Source organism: Setaria italica, chromosome IV, assembly GCF_000263155.2.
Source record: "Setaria italica strain Yugu1 chromosome IV, Setaria_italica_v2.0, whole genome shotgun sequence".
In the NCBI taxonomy this organism is placed as follows: Eukaryota; Viridiplantae; Streptophyta; class Magnoliopsida; order Poales; family Poaceae; genus Setaria; species Setaria italica.
In genome coordinates, this window is record NC_028453.1 from 8396898 (window position 1) to 8418379 (window position 21482).

The 21482-nt window shown below is 46.4% G+C and overlaps 3 protein-coding genes across 3 annotated transcripts; all 3 read right to left on the minus strand.

Moving 5' to 3' along the window:
• Positions 1–3118: 3118 nt before the first annotated feature.
• Positions 3119–5518, minus strand: LOC101759312 (sphinganine C4-monooxygenase 1). The gene is made up of 3 exons (XM_004964980.3): positions 5136–5518; positions 4575–4874; positions 3119–3873 (listed from the first exon to the last, which is right to left on the minus strand). The coding sequence occupies exons 2-3, from the start codon at positions 4797–4799 to the stop codon at positions 3304–3306; spliced, it is 795 nt and encodes a 264-aa protein (XP_004965037.1). The 5' UTR covers positions 4800–4874; positions 5136–5518; the 3' UTR covers positions 3119–3303.
• A 3472-nt stretch (positions 5519–8990) lies between these two features.
• On the minus strand, positions 8991–15136 carry LOC101759720. The gene is made up of 5 exons (XM_004964981.4): positions 15017–15136; positions 13764–14627; positions 10431–10547; positions 9844–10319; positions 8991–9607 (listed from the first exon to the last, which is right to left on the minus strand). The coding sequence occupies exons 2-5, from the start codon at positions 14607–14609 to the stop codon at positions 9184–9186; spliced, it is 1863 nt and encodes a 620-aa protein (XP_004965038.1). The 5' UTR covers positions 14610–14627; positions 15017–15136; the 3' UTR covers positions 8991–9183.
• A 2863-nt stretch (positions 15137–17999) lies between these two features.
• LOC101760128 (probable galacturonosyltransferase 9) lies at positions 18000–21007 on the minus strand. The gene is made up of 2 exons (XM_004964982.2): positions 19720–21007; positions 18000–18646 (listed from the first exon to the last, which is right to left on the minus strand). Exons 1-2 carry the CDS (start codon positions 20947–20949, stop codon positions 18368–18370), a joined length of 1509 nt encoding a protein of 502 aa, XP_004965039.1. The 5' UTR covers positions 20950–21007; the 3' UTR covers positions 18000–18367.
• Positions 21008–21482: the final 475 nt, after the last annotated feature.

Here is a 21482-nt window from a genome sequence, read left to right on the forward strand (position 1 = left end):
TTCATCGACTTCTGGTGGATTGATCTGCGTGCTCGATGAAATATCAGAGTATTTATAGTCTGGAGAGCGCGTGGCAGAAACTGTAAGGCGAGAGGAGCAAGGAAAGCCCCAGGCCGATCAGCCTAGGGGGTCTAGGCCGATTGGCCTGGCCCTTCCTTGTGGCCTCTCGCTCCCTCCTTCATCCCCAAGTCTTCTTAGGTGTCCTGAAGTCTTATTTTTACTTGCATGTGGGCCTGGCACGTCGATAGATTCGGGATGAGATTGATCTTCAATAACTTTCCAAATTATCTCCACTTGATCCTCTTTGATCCTGAAGTGATCCTTGCTATATCTTCACAAACTTAGCCCTTAAGTAATCTTGGAGGAGTGCTTGCCAAAAATGAGCATTAGAGGAGGCCAGAAGACTTTTTGGCTTGGGCTCCACCAGGCCGATCGGCCTAGGCTCTTTCTGAGCCTGCTGGCCTTCGTCTTTGATAGATTCGTTGCTCATTCGGGCTTTATCCAAAAATATACTTTTAGATCCAATTTACTGAAAAATAGAATGTCCTCCAAAATACAATGCATATGCGAAAACGGGGTTATTTAAGGTGCCAAGTGGCGGGTTAGTATAAGAATATGTATGAAAACACCACTTAAATGGCACTAAAAATGTGTCAATAATGAGCGTAGCTATTTAATGTCGTCTATAATATAAACTATTTTAATAAAATGCAGTAATCATTGGATTTGCATCATGATTTTACCCAAGCGAGGAGAAGCAGTGGTACTCGACTCAACTAGCTATGATAAGATAAGTACCAGGATTTCATAGGCATTATACAAAAGTACAACATTCCTTGGAAGTACTTATATGCATGTTGACATTCTATGTACCTTGTATAACTAACTCTTGTTTTTATATCCTTAAAGCGCATACAAGCTTAACATACTAAGAGGCGGGCCCCACAATCCAAAAAGGATGAAAGCTATGAAAATAATATATCATAAATACGTAAGAACATAATACTTGCTTTTTCATATATTGTAGGCTTGTCATTAATAACAACTCATCATTGTATCATTTTTCTATTTGTTTGCAGTGCCACAAGCAACCTCCCGGCACTGTGCTATGTGGATATTACGTGTGCGAGTTCATCAGAAACAATGGGAGGTACCGGACGAACCCTGAAGATGTAAGTCTCTTATACACTGCCATGTACTAACTTCATAATGGTAATACATCCTAATCTTCATTTACTATTTAACTGCAGATGCCTACCAATCAACGGTAACTACACCAAGATCGAAGACAAACAAATCGACAACATTTGTACGGACATGACGAGGTTCATCCTACACGAGATTTGTCATGAGGATGGAGTATTCTTTGATAAAAATGACGTGTTGATGACGGACGAGTGCACACTCTTCGTAGATGGGCGAACTAGTTTAGCGTGGCAAAAAACTGCTTCTTCCATATGTTGGATTTTAATAATGTGAATTATTTATTATGTATGATGCAATTTTTAATACTGTGAATTATTTATTATTCAAATTTATTATGTCATGTTGTGTGGTTGGAGATACATATTTCAATTTGGCGGCTAAAAACTAGCAGGAAATATAAATAATAAATAATTCACGGCTAAAAATTGGTGGAAAATACAAATATAAAATAATTGATTGGGTTTTCCTGACGGACTGCTTAAGCGCCCATCAGCAAAGAAACCATCTGTACTGGCGGGTGTTGTAACTACACTATCAGCATAGAAATTATCTGTGCTGGCGGGTGGCTAAAGATATCCACCAGCATAGAACCGTCTATGCTAGCAGGTAAGTGCCTACCTGGCATTTGTGCTGACTTGCTGTTTTACCCGCCCGCTGACTCAAGGTTGCTCCCGTTTTACCCGCCAGCAAAAACGTTTCTCTGGCCTAGCGAGAGACAGCAGCACTACGGGACGGCGCGCCCCGGCCTAGCCCCAGGTGGCTCTGCGTGCCGGCCTGCCCGACGCCCGGGCCCGGCCGCTGTGCTTTAACAGAGCGCCAAGCACAATTTGGCGTACAGGGGATTCCCCGGTCCTGGCAGAAGGCCAGCAGCAGCTGCAGCGCGGAAGAGAGGCCAAGCCGCCAAGGTCATGCGTACTGGGTTGGAAATTCGGAGTTGGGCTGCACGAGCCAACAAAAGACAGCAACAGCCAACAGCAAGATGAACCAATAAAATGCCCGTCCGTACCACCAACCAATCTACCCTCCTTGCTCTTCTCTCTCTCTTCCTCCCTCTGGTGTTACGTTGTCCATTTGAGGATCTTGAGCTTCTCCTCGGCCTCCTGATCCAGAGGTGGGCCACCGAAGCCGAACGCGCGGCGGAGTGGGCAGGATTGGCTCGGGCGGCGCGCGGATTCGAAAGGACGTGATGTTTTTCCCTCCTCAATGGGCCGGGAAAGGCCACACCGGGCTAGAAATTCGGAATTGGGCTTCACGAGCGAAGGAAAGAGAGAGAAGGAATCGTCGGGCCGGGCGGGAAAGGTCACACCATGGTGGCCTCGTTGGACCACGGCCTCGTGGCACGGAAAGAGGATGATGAGATAACACGAACGGCGGCGCCCGCCGGGTTCGCAGCCAGGTAAGCCGACAAATCGGAATTGGCAGGCCGCAATTTGGCGGTTTGGCTTCCTCGATTCAATGGTATGTTGTATTATACATATTTCCTAATATTATTGTGATATTCCACGAGACCACGATGAACACGAGCTGAAGCTCCCAGTTCAATCATATACAGATGCTCTGCGATTCTTCAGATATAAACCCACACAGCTAAGATCATTCGGTGTGCACTGAACTGAAAAAGACTTTCTGTGGAAAAATGCTGTTCGCTGCCACTTCAAGCTCATGGTTTCATGCCGAGCAGCGGCCAGACGCCCAGAACCACGTTTTTTCAGGCTGGCACAATCCAACCGACAGCCTGGGCCATAGGCACAGCTCACTGCCCCCTTTCAAATTCTAAAACCCGCAAAGCATCAGCATGACTTACAACAGAGACAATGTCCAGCGCAGCAGAGGAAAGCATTCAGAGTGTGATGGCCAGCTCACTGTTCCACACACTGCCAATATCAGCTCTCCTTGTCACAGACACAATCCAGAGGGAACATGCCTGGGTGGGGATTTTCCTTTAACACGATGTTTTATTTGCTATAACTTGGTACAGGATGGCATGTGCCTAAAGGATTTTTACTATATGGACAGGGAAATACTTCTACAACACAAATGCAGTCAGAAAGAAAAAAAATCAGGGCAAGTAGTAGAAAACAGGAGAAACCGCGCTGCTTAATCAGTCTTGCTGGTCTGCTGTGCTTGGTTGAGCTTGACCGGGCGCGCCTCGTACCCGCCTCCCTTGCGGGTCTCGAGAGTGTAAGGCATGTATGTTCCGAGGATCTTGTCCCACATGACGAAGAAGGGCTGCGAGAAGTTGTACTTGTTGCCATAGAGCTGGTGGTGGATATCATGGTAAGCGCTGTTGTTGCTGAAGAAGAGATGGAGGATGTTCCCGGGTAGCCAGAGCCCGCAGTGGTCATCGACGGTCTTGATGGTCGCGAAGGAGAAGAAGAATATGCCTGTCCTTGGGGTCATACCGGAGATGAGGAACGAGAGCGCACCCCCGATGGTGTCCAGGATGAGTCCCTCCAGCGGGTGGTTGTAGAGAGCTCCAAAGGCGTAAGGGACAACAAGAGTGTGATGCTTGGAGTGGACGTGCTTGTACAGGAATTTGTTAATGTGCATGTATCTGTGCATGAAGTATTGCCATGTGTCCATGACGAACATTGCGATGATAAATTGCAAAGCTATTACCAGAGCGGAAGGTTGCTTCCTCACAGTTCCACTCTCATCACCAAGAACCTGCAGTTCCAGGAAATTACATGATTGTAAATCCAGTTGTCACAGGTGAAATTTCAAAGTCAACTCCAGAAGCAACACGCAGAGCTAATGTTGGTCAAGGGTAGAAACATAAACTTTTGCAGTCAGATTGCTTAACCCAGTGAGCCAATTCAAACTTTAATAGCTCCTAAATTGTGTTGCCTTCAAAATTCAGTTTATTTTTGCTACATTCCAGTTTCCATTGGGAAATTTCCCTAACATGCAAGTAACAAAGCTAATTCTGTTAACAATTATTCAGCTGGAGACCTGTTCAGCAGACAAAAGCAACAGTCGACATTCAGGTCTTTGGTTAATCTCAGAGATTCCATTATCTTCTTATTTATAGCACACAGACACTGGGTGTAATTGCTACAGGCCTTCGACCCAATTCCTGAACCTACTGATTTTACCTTTGTCGATTACCAAGGCATCAATACAAAATCCCTCAATTTTTAAAGAAAAGGTTAAGTGACACTGAAGTACTGAACTGTGATCCACATCTGCATGCTTAACAATGGTATCATATTGAAACCATCTCGAATGCCGTCTACATACCAAACTGAACATTTGGAAAACAGCTAACAAATACTAACACTAAATATTACTAGCGACACATTTCAAGAGTTGGGGTACCAAAAACAATAACCTTTTCTCAGAAATTAGATGCTGCAAAGAGCAATTACCGTGAAGAGGAGCAGTGAGACGGCGATTTGGAACGCCTGCTGGACGAGGACGCCCCTGACGACTGTCCACTTGGAAACAATGTTCCTGACCTCCTCCCCCTTGGGGTGGAGCCGGTAGTCGTCCATGCCCAGCCCGTCAAGCACAACGTACAGCCCCGAGTAGAGCCAGTACACCGCAATCGGCACGAATGTGCCCAGAATCTCGTCGGAGACCGCGAATGCCATCCTCACTCTTCCCCCCCAAGAACACCTCGAAGCTCGAATCTTCACCTCCGCAGCAGCAGCTGCCACCACTGGACCCTGCGACCGTCAGCAAGAGCACAAACAGTGAGATGTTAACCAGCAGCTGATTGGGCTAAACGTATGCTTAAACACCAAATCCCGCAACCAAGCGGCCGCAATGTCTTGGCATTTTGAACTAGCAGATGAGCACCAGCAGCGGGAATCAACGGAGACACACCGCAAATGTGCAGTCCCCCAGAGGATTCCCCTAACTAATGACCTCAAGAAAGCATTTCCCAAAGAAGAGCGTGAAGAAATCAGGGCGGATCTTGTCCTTACCAGGAAAGAACAAGAAGCCTCCCAAACGCTTCTCCTGCAACTCTGCTCCCAACAGGGAAAAGAAGCGCCTTTTCCTTGGATTGCCTCTGCTCCGGGATGGATGAGATGAGATGAGATGGGATGGGATGAGTCGGCCGCCTTGTCCGGCGACTACTTATAGCTGGGCGGGGAAGCGCAATGCGGGTGGTCTGAGAAGGCCGGCGAGACCGGCGACTGCCCGCGGCCCTGGGGAGATTTTTCCTCTCTCCCCCCGGCTTCAGTCCAGTCCAGGCGTGAGGGAGGGGGGAGACTAGGCAGGGGCGGTCGGGCGGAGAACTGGAGAAGGCGAGTCGCGCAATCCTACTGCGCGTTGCTGTTTTGACTATTTTGGAGGCGCCTTTCCGGCGGACCGGAGGCGGACTCGTTCCCATCCTCGTGCTTGCCATCGGGTTCACGCTGTCAGCTGTCTTGTGTTCCTCTCTTGGTTGCCGCTCTGCTGCTGCTGGAGTGCCGGCGGGCGGAGGGGCTTGACCGGGCTCAGAGGTGGTGGCTGGGCTAACTAACTGGCTACAAGGTCTAACCCTAGCAGCCATAAAAAAATGGGGATGGCTGTGGCACACAGGATTGCAGGACGTGGGGACGGATTTTCTCTGCACAACAGAGGAGGTGCTGGGTGCACATGCGTCACTTACTTAGGGGGTGTTTGGATACGAGGTGTTAAACTTTAACAGTGTCACATCGGATGTTCGGATGCTAATTAGAAGAACTAAATATGAGCTAATTATAAAACTAATTGCAGAACCCTGTGCTAATTCGCGAGACGAATCTATTAAGCCTAATTAATCCATCATTAGCAAATGGTTACTGTAGCACCACATTGTCAAATCATGGACTAATTAGGCTTAATAGATTCGTCTCGCGAATTACACTCCATCTATGCAATTAGTTTTGTAATTAGCCTATATTTAATACTCTTAATTAGCATCCAAACATCCGATGTGACGGGTGTTAAACTTTAACACTTGGTTGCCAAACAGGCCCTTAGGAAACTTCCTGATGAAAATGTGTAATCTGTTCCGGGTCAGTAATGCAAATGTGAGAGAGCAAAACATTGACTTAAATAACTTGAATTGTAAATTGTTTCTCCCTTTCGACAAAAATGTATTGTTTTGGTTGGAAGCAGGAACTTCACGGCGTGCATTCGATAAAATTCTCATTCTACTAGATGATGTATTTTAGAAGCTCTTTTTTTCTATAAAAAAATTCTCATATGTTTTTGGTAGAAATACATGACATAGCTACGGGATAAAGGGCGAGCATATTCTACAAATGTATTTTTTTTAATTTATAAAGCCTTAGCGACTTGTTCGCCAAAATCTTTTTTTTTTTGCACTTCCTCATTCTTTTATTGAACTAGTAAAATTTTGACTTGATTGTTTAAAAAAAATTGACTTGCAACTACATGGCTACATTTGAAAATACAATTCTTTGATGTATGTGAGTGAAAACACAATTATATTTATCAGACGAACTAAAGTTAGCACATTGGGTTTCCTCACCCTCAAGATGCATACCTGGTTTTCTTGAAAAAACAAACACAAATCTCACAAGGGAAAGCATTGTTTTTTCTCTCTTTGATAAAAATACTCCCTCTATTCCAAATTGTAGGTCGTTTTGACTTTTTTAGGTTCATAAATATTATTATACATATAGACATATACTATATCTAGATGCATAATAATATCTATGCACCTAGCTAGAAAAGCCAAAACGACCTACAATTTGGAATGCAGAATCGCTATTGACTCCGTCCCCGAAACTAAAAGATATAGTTATAGCTTCGGTTGACTTGCTAGCTTACGGAGTCAGTACTGTACATAACATGTCAACTTTTGTACATGCCCAGCAATAATTGTAGCGATTATCACAGCGTGGGAGAGTGAAAGATAGTTCCACTTGGTGTTCTATACTTCGGCTGAAAAAATGTCTGTTAGTTGTTTGTCAACTACGGAGGAAGAAACGGAACGCAGGGAATTGAAGACACGCTGGACAGTTTGGTTCAGCGACTGTGGAAGCGGTTTAGACCATACAAGACGACTTGCAAAATCCGAACCTTCAAAGCCATCCATTCTGGACCCGTACGACGACACGGAATAATGCTCGACCGTCATCTCTCTCTCGAGTCTTTGACATACTTTTGTACGCGCTCGTCCTCCTGATGCTCAAAAGTCGGTCAGCAATGGCGCAATTAAATATTACAGGCAAATCAAGTGAAACAACTGACGGTTTCCATCTGTTGCGGCTACATGTAGTCAGATTTAAAATTAGACGCCTTGGTCTTTTAATGTGGAAAAAACGTTTAGAAAGAGGAAGGAAGGAAGGCCGTGGATTCTTCATACTCACATGGTAAGGGTAAAAGGATCCACTTCAATCTAAATTTAGATGCCTACTTTCTTCTTAATAAAGAAAAAAAATATATGTTTCCTCCGTCCTCATGCCTCCGCTCTCGCCTCAATCTTCTGGTTGTCGATCCGCTGCTGCCACTTACGCGACGCAAGCTATTTCTTTCCCACACTCCTTGACTACATCGTTGCTCCATTTTGGCCGTCCAATGCCATCCCAAAGTCAATGGCATCCTCACTACCTCATACTCACTCCAACCACCATAACCGGTTTATATCCTACTGTCTTGGGCCTTTTCTCTAAACCTCGTAGCTCGTAATCAGAGGAACCTTTTCTTTCAAAAAAAAAGGGCGAATAAGAGGAACCCCTCCGGAATCGAAGGTCATCGCCACCGGTGATAAAAATTTCGGCCGAAATTTCGTGAATTTCGGTGAGGACCGAAAAGTGAGTGAAAACGAAATCTAGGCCGAAAGTTCGTGAATTCGGTGATTTCGGTGAGGACCGAAAAATGAGTGCAAAACGAAATCTAGAACCCTGATCGCCACGAGCCTATCCACTGCCTTTTCCGTCAAATGAAGAAATTAATCAACTTACCATTTTATGCATGCTTCGCCTATAATTGAACGATGATAGAGGTCATGTGTGTATATGTCCTCAGTATTTGGTTCGATGAATAGTCCATATCTGAAGAACAGAATTAGAATAAGTTGATTCATCCGTTCGCGAAACACGACGCCACCATGATGAATCACGCCATTGAGCAGTCCAAATTTGTTGCCTAACCAATTCAGATTCACCACACGGATTACTTATCATGTCAGCGCTAGTCTGGACTCTGGAGCGTGAAACTGTGGGCCACGAGCCCATGAACCATGTCAGGGTCAGTCAGGCCGTGCTGCTAACGAAATGCTCAGCATACCACAGAAGCTGCCGCCTACGACTACGAGCGCATGGCTCAGGGTCAAAGCTGCTCCATCAAACTGTTCTTGATGAGCCCTGTCCCGCAGTGAAAGCACCAGTGGAACGTACTACTCCGGAAGCAGGAAAAGCTCAAATATTTATTGGGACTACTTGAAGCACAACCACAAAAAAGTCGCTGCATTCATCGTTCACAAATTCTGAACTGGCTGTTAGTTTTCAGAAAAGCAAAATTCTAACCGGCAGCGAAACAACCAGACTACCATTGAGCCAGTAAAATTGACAGCTTTGATGAACTCGTGACCACAAATGCAAATAGTCAGAGATGGTTTCCTGATTCTCGAACTGCATTCTCCCTGCATAGTCTATTTTGACATTTCGAATACAGAACATCTGATGCATATCTGTTTCGACACGTGCAGATCCTCAGAAATGAACCTGCATAAATACCCCTGCCAGAATCTAGTAGCCAATCTGCAGATTGCAGGGAACCACACGGCCCATACTACCAGTATGGGCATCATTCCGTCTGCAGGATAAAATGAGCACCAAGCATGCCAAAAGAGGATGTACAGCATAAACAGTTTATATCAACTGGATACCGAATGCCGTTCATCCAGTGAAGGATGTTTAAGGAAACAGAGAACATAACCTAAGGTAAACAACAGTTGAGGTTGTAAGATGAACATCCTGACTTCTTACGGTAAAGGTGAGACTAACAACAAAAGCGATGAGTGTTGATCACTCATCAGCGGTACGCTGGCCCACCACCAAAGGAATAGAGTGATGAAACTGGGACACCGGGTCCATTAGCCCTTGCAGAGACAGGCCTTGCGCTTGTTTCAGCATAAGCAGGGTGAGTCTCGTAAGCAGCTGTATAATAGGTTGAACGGGGCAGGGGGTCCACAGCCCGGGTAGCAAGTCGGTCAGAACGGTAGAGGTCCTCCAGATGATCAGCTCGAGTGGTGATCCCCACACGGTCAGCACGAGCAGCAAACTCCCCTGGAGGGTACAGCTCCTCCACATGTGCACCACGAGCAGCAATGCTCCTAGTATGATAGAGATCCTCCAAGCGATCTGTGCGGGAAGATATCTCACCTGGCACTCTTGTGTAATCCCTAGGAATGATTGTATCCCTAGTGGTTATTTCAGCTACAGTTCTGTCAGCATATCTGAAATTTAAGAATTTCAATTAGTCAGGGGCGTATCATATGGTTCTAGACTTCTATTGGACAGATGCAAGGTATTGTGAAAACCATAACACCATGTAACTACTGAATTAGCATTTACATCCAACACATCCATAGTACACAAATCATATAATATGGATGATAGGTTGATAAAAAAACAGTATGGTGCATGTAATGTAAACTGAAACAACAAGAGAGCCAAATGGTTCATAGCTTACCGCTCAGGTGCCAGATTCTCTGCAGATCGATAGTATGAATCACTGGATGGAGCCAAAGTATGGTAATATGCAGCTGGGACATGTCGAAGCTCTGGCACAGAAGGCACATGGTGATGCTCTAGAGTTAGAGGAATGTGTCGAGGCTCAGGTGCAAGTGCTGGTTGATAATATCTGTTGTGATCACCCCTAGCCAAAGAATGGCCAAGCTCAGACTCCACAGGAAGTGGAGCAAAGCGTGGTGCCCTATATGGATCCTCAAGAGGAACACGTATAACTGCAGGGCGCCTTTCCTCATCAAACCTTGGCTGACACACTTCTTCAATAGGCAATGAAGGCCACCTTTCTTCAAAATGATATGGTTGCCTTCGTTCTTCACGGTGGCGCCTTTCTTCACGGTGGCGCCTTCCTTCACGGTGATTATTTGGTGCAGGCTGAGGTGCATTGGCAGGCTTAAACAGCGCAAGTAGCCTATGGACCTGCATAATATTACATATTCATAGCATTAAGAATATAAATTAGCATTTATGTTTGAAAAATCCTGAACTACTATTGAAATAATATTTGTAGCACAATTCCAAGACACTTACTTGTCTTGCAGTGAGCTCCGGGTCAAATTTGCTCCTTGCACTGTAATTCTCCTTAATAGCTTGCTTGATACTACTCTCAGTGAGAGGAAGGCAATCTTTATCAATCTTAAACTTAACCTGCATTGCAAACATAACACAGTTACAAATACAATAAGAATGATGAATATTCAACACCACCTACTATAGCATGAGTTTCCAAGTGTCCCTCTTTAGGTCAGCTTCCGCTTTAGCTTCCCCGTACGAGAAAGGTAGAGCACCACCAAGCGCTAAGATAATTTGCCAACTAATTGGGAAGCAAAAGTTGGGAGTGAACTGAGAATCCCTATAACTTACAGCTTTTACAAAAGCTAAAGCTATGCCAAAGCGGGGGCAACATCGTTCTCGTGGATTAGTGTTTGGCAACGAAAACTGTGAAAGGGAAAATTTGGAGATGCCACTACAAACTTACAAATCATCCAATTCTTCATCAAAAGGTTTACAGGGTCATGCTAATGAAGTAAACTAAATACCAATACAAATCGGAAAATCGCAAAAACTCACTTGCAAGTTGGGTGTGTTTTCAAAAACTCACCTACGCCTCGATTCCATACGATCTAGCAATTGCAAGTTTTATGTGTTTCAAATTTCCCCTTAATACCCATAGATCAAATATGGTGGCATCTCCAGCCTTTGCTTCATTGCTTTGAGTAGCCAATACAAGCTGGCCAACGAGTTTTCCATGACTTTGGTGCCGCCACTGCAAAAATCTGCTCACCTTCAAATCTAACCACCGTTGTCCTTTTTTATTCTACACTCAAGTGAGCTCTGGTACAATTACTCACACTTGTATCTATTACACCTCTCACCTCTCCATGCTATAAGCGATGAGCTGAGACATGACGAACACCGCATGATAGTAATGTCACTCGGTCAACCAGCTTGGAGGGAATATGAATTGGCATAAACTTAAGGTAGCGTTTGGATGTAGATATTGAGCCTCAGAATTCGGAATTGGCATTGATAGTTCCGAATGTCGGCTGTTTGGATGCTCTGGAATTCGGAATTGGAAATGGAGCCCAATACCAGCCGGCATTCAGCCCACTCCCACCCCATCACCCGCAATACCAGCCCAACACCCTCGGTACTGGATGGAATCGCTCCCACTCCTACCTCCACGCACAAGCGCACCGCGCTCCCCTGGCTCCAGCCGCCGGCGAACCGCGCCGCCCTCCCCTGGATCCCGCCACCGGCGAGCCACGCCGCCCTCCCCTAGCTCCCGCCACCGTCCTCCCCTAGATCCCGCCGGCAGCGAACCACGCCGCCCTCCCCTGGATCCCGCCGCCGGCGAGCCGCCCCGCCCCTCCCCTTCCTTCAACGCGCCATTCTCCCTTCTTCCTCATGGCCGGCAGCCCCTACTCCGGCGAGGCGTGGGCGGGGCGCAAGAGCTCCACTCGGGATGAAGACGGCGGCCTTCTCCGGCGAGGCGTGGGCGGCGCGAGGGAGCTCCGCCTTGGACGAAGACGGCGTCCTTCTCCGGCGAGGCATGGCGCGCCGCCTCGGATGAAGATGGCGTACTTCTCCGGCGAGGCGTGGGCGGCGCGGGGGAGCTCCGCCCCGAAGAAGATGGTGTCCTTCTCCGGCGAGGTGTGGGATTTCTCAAATACCATTGTATGGACATCCAAACATGAATCGGCATTCTCCAACTCCTTTGATTCCATCTAGCAATTTCATCTACATCCAAACAATGGCTTTGGTATTGTAGTACTACAATACCAATACTAGTCTGATTTGGCATCTAACTCAATTCAATACCAAGGCCTCCAATATCGACATCCAAACGAAGCCTAAGATGTAACTAGGTAATTTCGCGATAAAAAGTTTTAAAAATCTTCAGCCCACACTACAATCTTACTCACGGCAGCCTTCCAGCCATCAAAATAGAAACACAACAAAAAAAAGGGCCCTCGAGAGTAAGAAAGGTATGAGCACTATTACTATATACGTGTACAACTAAGACTGCATATTGTTTCCAAATAGATTTTTTCTTGAATATGAGTAAAAAGTCAAATTCAAAATTTGAATTAGTCCAAAATCTAGCGAAAGCAATCAGATTGAAATGGGTTTTTCATATTCAAGCGGTTTGGAAAATTAAGGGCAAAAGTACCAGGACACCAGTTAGCATCAAAGTGGCATTCCCTACATTCAACTACCAAACATACCCACTCAACTGATGTATCCCACGTCTTCAATTCATCATTGATGGTTGTTCAAGAATTCAGTTCATATTTTAGGTTCCTATAATCAGATTTAAACCAGAAACCTATCAAAAAAGCCCCTCCTTAGAAGTTGCTCATAAGGGCATATGCATCATATATTAGACTAGAATTACATGTAAACTCCAAAAAAGCCTCCACAGTGTCATGTCTATCACAGCATGAGACTGATGTAACAAAATGGCAAGCTCCAACATGTGTCAAATGGTTATCAATGCTGAAAGCTTTGTTATCTACAGCAAATCAAAAGTACGTTGAGTCCAGGGTGAAGTGGTCACTGCCAGGTAGTCAATACTACCCAAAAGAAGAATGAAGGTGGGCTTTGCTAATCTTGGGTTTAATTATCCAAAAGTTGCAAACATTGCCCAAAGTATGATAAAAAAAGAGAGAGAAAGACTTATATGACCTTTGTCATCAAGCAAACAAAAAAAAGGAACAGCCAACATATATTGATTCAATGCAGAACAGTCACGCATAAAAGATACAGAAATTCATCAGTTGGAAACAGCAGAGGAACAATAGGCCTTGCTCAGTTCTCAATTTAAGAATCAGATAGCCTAGAGTGATGTAGAAGGGACACTAAGTTAAATGGCATGTGTTTTATCTACAGCCATATATTGCTATCAGATTGGCAGAATGAAGTTTTATTTGATAAATGGCCATCCTGAAGCGCAATAAACCCCAGTAACAACATATACCAAGCACACAGCAATTTTTTTCGACATATATGGACATGTGAGTGACAAACTATTTGTAACAAATGTAGAAATTTGTCTATTACATCTAAAAACACCTGTTTTCTCATAGACTAATAAGCGCGCGCACCTTTCACTACTGCTATTTCTCCAGCACAAATTGAGAAAGAAATTTACGAACATCTATAATCCATACATGTCATGTCTAGTATAACCAAGCAGAATACCATATCTACTCCTGTCCATTCTTTAGCATAGCATACCGAACCACAGGTGAACCCTATTCTCATGCATCCTTCAGAACAAGACATAGACCGATCAAAGCAAAACAGATCACCTACTACATTCGCTGCGTGCGAATCTACGAAATGGAAAGGTAGAATTACCTGTGCTGGGAACTTCCCATCAAAGGCTTCTGGAACAAGGTTCAGCCCACCATGTGATGCTGCCTTGTACACACCATACAGAAGCTTCAAGTCAAAATCATACAGGAATAGCCTTGCCCCTGGCCTGATTTTCTTGACCATTCCAATCTTCCCACTGGGTAGCCCGAACAAGAGGTTCTTGTAGCACTCCTGCTTAGTCTTCGCATTGCACATGAATATGAACCCTGCTATATCACCCCTTTCTTCCTTCTTGCCCACAGCCTTCCTCCCCTTTCCCTTACTTCCTCCATCTTCATCAACCTCCTTCCCCTTGCCATTCCTAGCCCTCTCTCTTCTGCTCTTCATCCTGCCATCACCACCTCTATTATCAGCACCCACGCCCTTGCCCTTGCTTGCGGCAGACGCAGCCACAGCATCAGCGTCAGCTGGTTTTGGCTTCAGCTTTGCCCCCGAAGCTGATGCTTCAGCAGTGGCTGGCGCTGGTGCAGGCTCAGATCCTTCAGCATCACTGGCTGGCTTAGGCGTCTGTGCCACAGGTGATGCCTCAGCAACAGTGGCTGACTTTGGCATTTGGGCCCCAGGTGATGCCTCAGCAACATGGGATGGCTGCGGTAAGACCGCGGATGCAGATGCATCGCCACCAGCAGTGCCTGCGCCCACCGAGGCGGCCTCGTCAACGGCTGCAGCGGCGGCCGCTGCCTTGTCGTGGTTGGCCCTGACCCTCCGCTTCTTAAACTTCGAGGTCTTGGCCGACCCAGGGGTAGACGGATTCGCCTTGGATGGTCCGGCCGCCGCGCCGGCAGAGGCCGCAGTGGCCTTGGCAACGCCGTTGGGCTTCTTCACCATGGCCGCTGCTCGGTGCAGCTTTGGGGAAGAAACGAGAAATATTACCACAACAGCATAATCGGATCCACAAAAATCGACAGATTATCTCTCCGGGAACAGGGCGCACGGGATAATTGATCGTACGGCTTAAACGAAAATTGAGAGAGGGAGAGAGAGAGAAAATCTACGATTCTATCAGGTTCGAAAAAAAATTTGGGGGGAATCAATCGTACTCCTCAACAAGAGATTTGGGGAAAATAATTCTACGATTCCACAAAATTCGAGAGAAAATTTGGGGGAGAGTCAACCGTCCGGCCTAAACAAAACATGAATTTTTTTCTACGATTCTATCAGGTTCGGGAGAAAATTTTGGGGGGAGGAATTGAATCGGCAACGGCGAGGAGGAGGAAGGGATTGCAGCGGCGTACCTGGACGGCGATGGTCGGAGGAGGTAGGGATTGGAACCGTGTGCCAGAGGCGACTGGATATATAGGAAGAAAAAAGTTGCTAGATTTTGCCTGATTGCATTTAGACGGTCCTGATGAAGCCAACTGATAGAAGACTGTTAGTCCATGTCTTTGTTAAAGTTAGGGGGTTCGATTCCCAATCGAGTCCTCTTCCTCAATTGATTTTTCCCCCAAACGATCCATGCCCGAATTCGTGTTCTTTCGGCTAGTTTTTGTTAGGAAAGACGAGACAATGTGTTTTTCTCGATTGTATCGTGGTTACGAGGATCATCAATCAAATTTTCTAAGATCAGATGTGATGGTCACCTACTCTGCTACACACATGTAGGCTGGTCAAGTAACGCGAGGTCGACGCTTGCCACGGATACGGAGGAGAGGTCCGGAAAAAGGTCGGATGAGGCCATGAGGGTGTCACAACTGTCCCATGAAAATAGCGCAACAAATGGTGATTCTAGTGGACGAAGGACTTGAGATAAAAGGAGATTGACGGGACATAACTACGTAAAGCTATAGTGGCACCGACTCGAGTAAAAAGGACGAGAAATGAAGGGGGGGGCAAGAAGTAGAAAACATACCTTGTTCTTTGAATCTTGGGTGGAGTGGTGCCAGTAGACATAACATCACCTTAAGGTAGGTGCAATGTAATTGATATCATATAGATGATCTTAAACACCAAATCGGGGTGGTTCTAAGTAGCTGATGTGTTGATTCGCCTAGATACATCATAGACTAGATCCACTCCATTGCTTTTACCCCATGCCATCTTTGCAAGTTTAGAATCTGTTTGGATCACTTGACGGTCACTCACCTTGCCTCGTCGGGAGAGACAAGTTGTTTGGTATCTATTTGTTTCACCCTTTTACATGGAAAGCCCACCTCGGGTAAGAAAATCATTACTGATTCGACTCTCCAGCGTGGGCAAGATTCGCTTGCCACTCGCATGGGCTGCCCGAGCTGCCATCTAATCGGCCTCGTGTTTCCACAACGATCTCTACCGTTGCCGAATCAAGGTTCACCGGCACCAAATCGAGCTTCCCTTCGAATTGAGCTTCACTGCCATCGAATCGAGCTCTACCACCATTGAATCAACCTTCTTGCTGCCAAATCAACCTCCGCCGCCATCAAATCGAACGCTGCCACCATCGAATCAAACTCCACTGCTGCCAAATCGACCTCCACCGCTATCGAATCGAACTCTGCCACCATCGAATCAACCTCCGGTGCTACCAAGTAGACCTCCGCCACCGTCTAATCGAACTCTATCACCATCGATCAACCTCTGCTGCTGCCAAATCGACCTCCACCACTGTAGAATCGAACTTTGCCACAATCAAATCAACCTTTGTTGTTGCCAAATCAACCTCCGCCACCATCGAGTTGAACCCTACCACCGTTGAATCAACCTTTACTGCTACCAAATCGACCTCTACCACCGTCGAATCGAACTCTGCCGCCATCAAATCAACCTCCGCTACTATCAAATCAACCTTCGCCACCACCGAATTGAGCCCTACCACCATCAGATCGAACCTCTATGTATGTATCGATCCCCGCCATATGCCGGATCGAGCTACGGTCCGAGGCAAGGGGAGTAGCGACAAGGGAAGCAAACAATCCCCAGGAACCTTGCCTTGCCTTGCCCGGCGAGACGAGTGGTGACAAGGTATCTAAATGGACCCTAAACCTATTCTCTCCGAGCTCTGAACTAGAAGTGAAAGAGATGAGGGAGTGGCGGCGCTAAATGGAGGCTAGGGGAAAGAAGATGGTTGTGGAATAAATAGAAAGATGCTTTCTGATACTTAGGGTTAAGGTTAAGGGTTAGGACTTGATAAAGTGGACTTTATGGGCAGCCAATTTTACACGCCGGCCTAGGTAGGTAGTCTGGTTTCTCTTTCCATCTCTACGCCTCCCCTTCTTTTATATAGCCCTTGTTTACTTCACCCCCAACTCCCAACTTTGGCACTATGCAAAAAGAAGATTCCCCATCACATCAAACTTACGGTACATGCATGGAGTACTAAATGTAGATGAAATTAAAAACTAATTGCACAGTTTTGTTGTACTTTACGAGACGAATCTTTTGAGCCTAATTAGTCAATGTTTGGACAATAATTCACAAATACAAACGAAACGCTACAGTGTGCTACAGTGCCAGCACAGTAATTTGGCACCTTCCAATTTGGCCAACTAAACAAGGCCATAGTTTCATCTGTGATTACCAATATAGGTACCTAGGAATGGCCTAGGCTTTAGGCTAGTTTGTAGCACGAGAGATGTATAGAACAACATACAATGAGTTGAGGCAGTAGTGTGTCGGCAAATGGAGAGCCACCGAGGAATGCATGAATGTGCCAGTAAAATGTATGGTTGCCCAAGGATATGTAGAGAATAATGTTCGCTCGTTTAATTAGAGGGTTGTGGCCCTTGTTAGTATTCTTAAAATGACGCAACCGATAACAGCCTATTCTCTCCATTCCAAATTGTAGGTCGTTTTAGTTTTTCTCGATGCATAAATATTATTATGCATTCAGAAAAAAAACGGAGAATAAGCAAGCGTTCGCACTAATTGCCTCGAAATCACACCCACGTTAGACATCCATTCACTGTCGTGTAATAACTGTTTAAAAAAAACATGTGTTCTTATAAATGAAAAATCTTGGCGGAAGCCGCGTTTAACAAATGGCCGACAAATTTATTGTCCATCACTGCAATTTCCTACATCTGCATCATAGGAGCAGCTAGTAGAGTCCTCACAAAAAAAAAAGGAAAAAGAAAAAAAGGAAAAGGAAAGTACTCCCTCTCCGATCAACTTTAAATGGCGTTTCTAACAGCCAGTTTGGTTTGCTTGCAGTTCCATATAAAGTTAACCGGAGGAAAAACTAGTAATAGCATTTAAAAAAAATACTAAGTGGTTAGTGCACAAGAAAAGGAATGACCGGCAAAATAAAAGATGCCAACCTGAACCAAGTAAACTTTTCGTTTTTCCTTATAAATACAATTGGAGATATGCTTGTTATTCGATAATACAGGAATGTTCATCTACAATTTCCTCCCAAAGTCCCAATGGATTACTCATTCTCTATGCCACAATAATCCAGTATATTTTAGCCGACAAAACATTTACTATCACAAACAAGCTAAAAAATCTACAAGAACATTGTTGCCCAGCACAAAGATACAAACTTCCCTACAGAGGAGCAACTTTGCTAGAGATAATATAGGTACCACTAATGTGCGATCGAAGCTCTTTTGCCCCGCAAAAATAATGTGTGTCAGTGGTATCCTTATTCTCGGAGAATCTCTTGAATTTCTTCAAAGACCAAAGTTACATAGGGTTAGGAATTCCATTTCAGTGTCGACATGCTTTGTCCACAGGGCCTTGTATTGGTTCAAAGCGACATCAAGCCAGGGCTTCATGTTCCCATCGAAGTGTATCACTGCAGCACTTCGGATTGCCTCAGGGCTGATGCTTGGATTATAGCCAAGACCCATTACATGCCATGACTTGTCCAATGCCTTGGTATTGCCATAGAATGACATCAGTCCGGCTGTTAGAACAGATGTTGGATCCCATAGCTCGCCATCCTCATTCTGCCACAAGAATATACTAGCATTGGTCACATAGTGCAAAATAGAAGTGTTTTACTCTGATAATAAGGGGCAAATATGGGCATCATTTGCATAACTGCATGCAGGTATTACACAGCAGAGGCCAATGGTGAACATATTGTTAGTTAAAATATGAAGTACAAAAGCTTAGGTTTCAGAGGAAAGTATCAGTAGAATGCATGAACCCTATTCCTAATGAAGACCTGGAAACTGATACGACATGGTAGGGTTTTAACATTCTCAACAAAAAGAAAAGAGAATATGGAAACATTATATACCATGGTTTAGCTGTACCCAGAAAAGAAAAGAAAAAACTAAAAAACTGACGAGGCATGGTTTACATCTTCTCATGAACTAGGAAAAAAGTGTATAGTTCTTGGTTAAAAGAAATGAAAAACATCATGCACCCAATTTGGTGACCCTAGTCACATTTGAACCCCAAGAATTAGATATCATCTGCAACTAAATTGGATAATAGACGTCATTACACTATAAAAACAACCCTCAATAAGATATTACTTAAAATAATTTTGAGAACAATCACTAGGAACCTATTTATAAACTCAAAAAAAAGAGAAAAAAACTCTAATTATCAAAGCAATGCTTGTTAAGATATGATTTAAGGTAATTGTAAGTTTGTTAACCATGAGCACATAGAGCCGAGTAGTTGGGTGCATAAGAAAGCACCATATAATTGTTTGGGCCAATCAAGTTGATAAATATTTACAGTTCTACATAAGTGCTTGATATCCAAGCATCTGTATCCAGCCATGAATAACATGAGTTACTGGAATGATTAGCCAGGAGACACTAATTTCTTCCTTACAAAATAGTTCATCCATCACCATGTTACGAGCTGAAATATCATGTACTTAAATCTGACACATGACTATTGACATTTAGGCACACAAACTTAAACAGAATACACATCAAGCTTGTGGGGAAAGTCGAGTTGAAGCATGCATGACGCACACTACAGATGCAATCACTTATCAATCCCAATGTACCACAAAGCTACTTATAATAAGTAATAAACAGAGATCAGATTTGCTCACCATTTCCATGTACTGATGGAACAATTCTGTGCAGCCATCCCGCCGCCATGCCTCAAGATCAAACACATTTACCCCGTATGCCCATGCACAGGCACCGGGATTGAACCGATCCCGCACAATGGGTTGGGTGAAGTTGAGGTACTTTCTATACCTCCTGAAACCCCCAAAGCACATCTCAACGGCACCATTCACCTTTCCATCCAAGTCAACATGCCAAAGTGCCGCCAAATCCTTCTGCACCACCACATCGTCCTCCAAAAGCACTACCCTTCGCAGCCCAGGGAACATATCTGGGAGGTAGAACCTCAGGTAATCCAGCAACACGACATCCCTGTTGCCGCCCTCGATCTGCCTAATCACTGGCGAGTTGGTGGTGTTGAGGAACAGGAAGTCGGAGTAGTCAAGGAGCTGGACGTGCACGCCGAGCGGCGGCGGGCGGCGCAAAAACCAAACGCGGAATGCAGGCAGGTACATGGGCGCCGTGACCACGTGGAAGACGTGGCGCGAGGGGTCGGCCGCGGCACGCGCGGCAGAGGCCACCACGACGGAGACGGCGAGCACATTGTCGGAGAAGACGGCGTAGTGGTACAGCGCGGGGTCGTCGAACTCGGGGGACGCCTCGGGTTCGTCGGCGAAAGCGGACGGGTTGGCGAGACGGGCCTCGAGGAGGCGCATGGCGAGGCAGTGGAGCGACTTGGGGGTGGAGCCCGCGGCAATGCGGGAGGACATGCGGCCCGTGCGGCGCGCGCGCGCGAGGTGCTCGCCGACGGCGAAGACGGTGTCGGAGAGCTTCTGGATCTTGGACTGGGTGTCGAACCCCTCCTTGGCGTCGGCGGCGAGGGCGCGCGCGAACTTGATGCGCTCGCGGGCCTCCTTCTCGAGGGGCCTGAGCGCGTCCTCGGGGAGGGAGGAGGAGGAGAGGTGGGCGGCGAGGCGGGCGGAGAGCGCGGAGAGGTCGGAGGAGAGGGACGAGAACGACAGCGACTGCGCCGCTGACGCCTCCTTGAGCTTCCGCGCGTGCGCGGCGTAGGCGGCCAGGACCGCCGCGTGGTCGGCCGCGTGGCGGCGGACGGCGGCAAGGCGCGCGGACGGCGGGGCCGAGGAGCGGGCCGAGGAGGCCGGCCCGGAGGAGAGGAGGAAGGAGAGGGCCGCGAGGAGGAGCAGCGTGAGAAGCGCCGCGAACGCCGCGCGGCGCGGCGCGGACGGCCGGAACGCGCGGCCGCCGGCCATCGGGGGTTTGGAGCGGCCGACTGGGAGCGGGGTGGGGGAGTGGGAGCTGCGGACTCCGGAGTGGGGGAAGCGCGTCACGGATCTGGGCTGATGGCGAGGCGGAAAGAGGCCGGTGGGCCCCGCGGATCCAGTAGGCCCACGCGGTCAGCGAGTGCTGGACCGGGTATCCGGATTTTACTGTGGGTATCGCTATGTCGGTGAGGTTATTTAGATTTGGGCCGTGGTTTGTTTTCGGCACCAGTCGTGGTTTCAGACAGAGAGCACTCCCTGCCATTCTAAGGTCCCGTTTGTATCCGCTTATAAGCGGTTTATCGATGGAAATAAACGAGAATCCCGTCAAATGCTTTGCTTATTTCCACCGATTCTCGCTTATGTGGTAAGCCGCTTCAACGATTTGAACTACGAGAAGCGAAAAGCGAGAAGCGAGAAAATTTTCGCTTAGATTATAATCCAAGCGTGGCTAGGAAAAGCGTATACAAACAGGGTCTAATTTTTACAGGACAGAACAGGGTGACATGAAAAGATTCTAATAC

Coding starts and splice junctions, on each gene's coding strand:
- LOC101759720 (XM_004964981.4), bottom strand. CDS start 14,609: ATGGTGAAGAAGCCCAACGGCGTTGCCAAGGCCACTGCGGCCTCTGCC. Junction 10,548..13,763: donor ATGGGAAGTTCCCAGCACAG/GTAATTCTACCT, acceptor TTTGCAATGCAG/GTTAAGTTTAAGATTGATAA. Junction 9,608..9,843: donor GAGAATCTGGCACCTGAGCG/GTAAGCTATGAA, acceptor CTTAAATTTCAG/ATATGCTGACAGAACTGTAG.
- LOC101760128 (XM_004964982.2), bottom strand. CDS start 20,949: ATGGCCGGCGGCCGCGCGTTCCGGCCGTCCGCGCCGCGCCGCGCGGCG. Junction 18,647..19,719: donor TCCATCAGTACATGGAAATG/GTGAGCAAATCT, acceptor TTCTTGTGGCAG/AATGAGGATGGCGAGCTATG.
- LOC101759312 (XM_004964980.3), bottom strand. CDS start 4,799: ATGGCATTCGCGGTCTCCGACGAGATTCTGGGCACATTCGTGCCGATT. Junction 3,874..4,574: donor TCTCACTGCTCCTCTTCACG/GTAATTGCTCTT, acceptor CTGGAACTGCAG/GTTCTTGGTGATGAGAGTGG.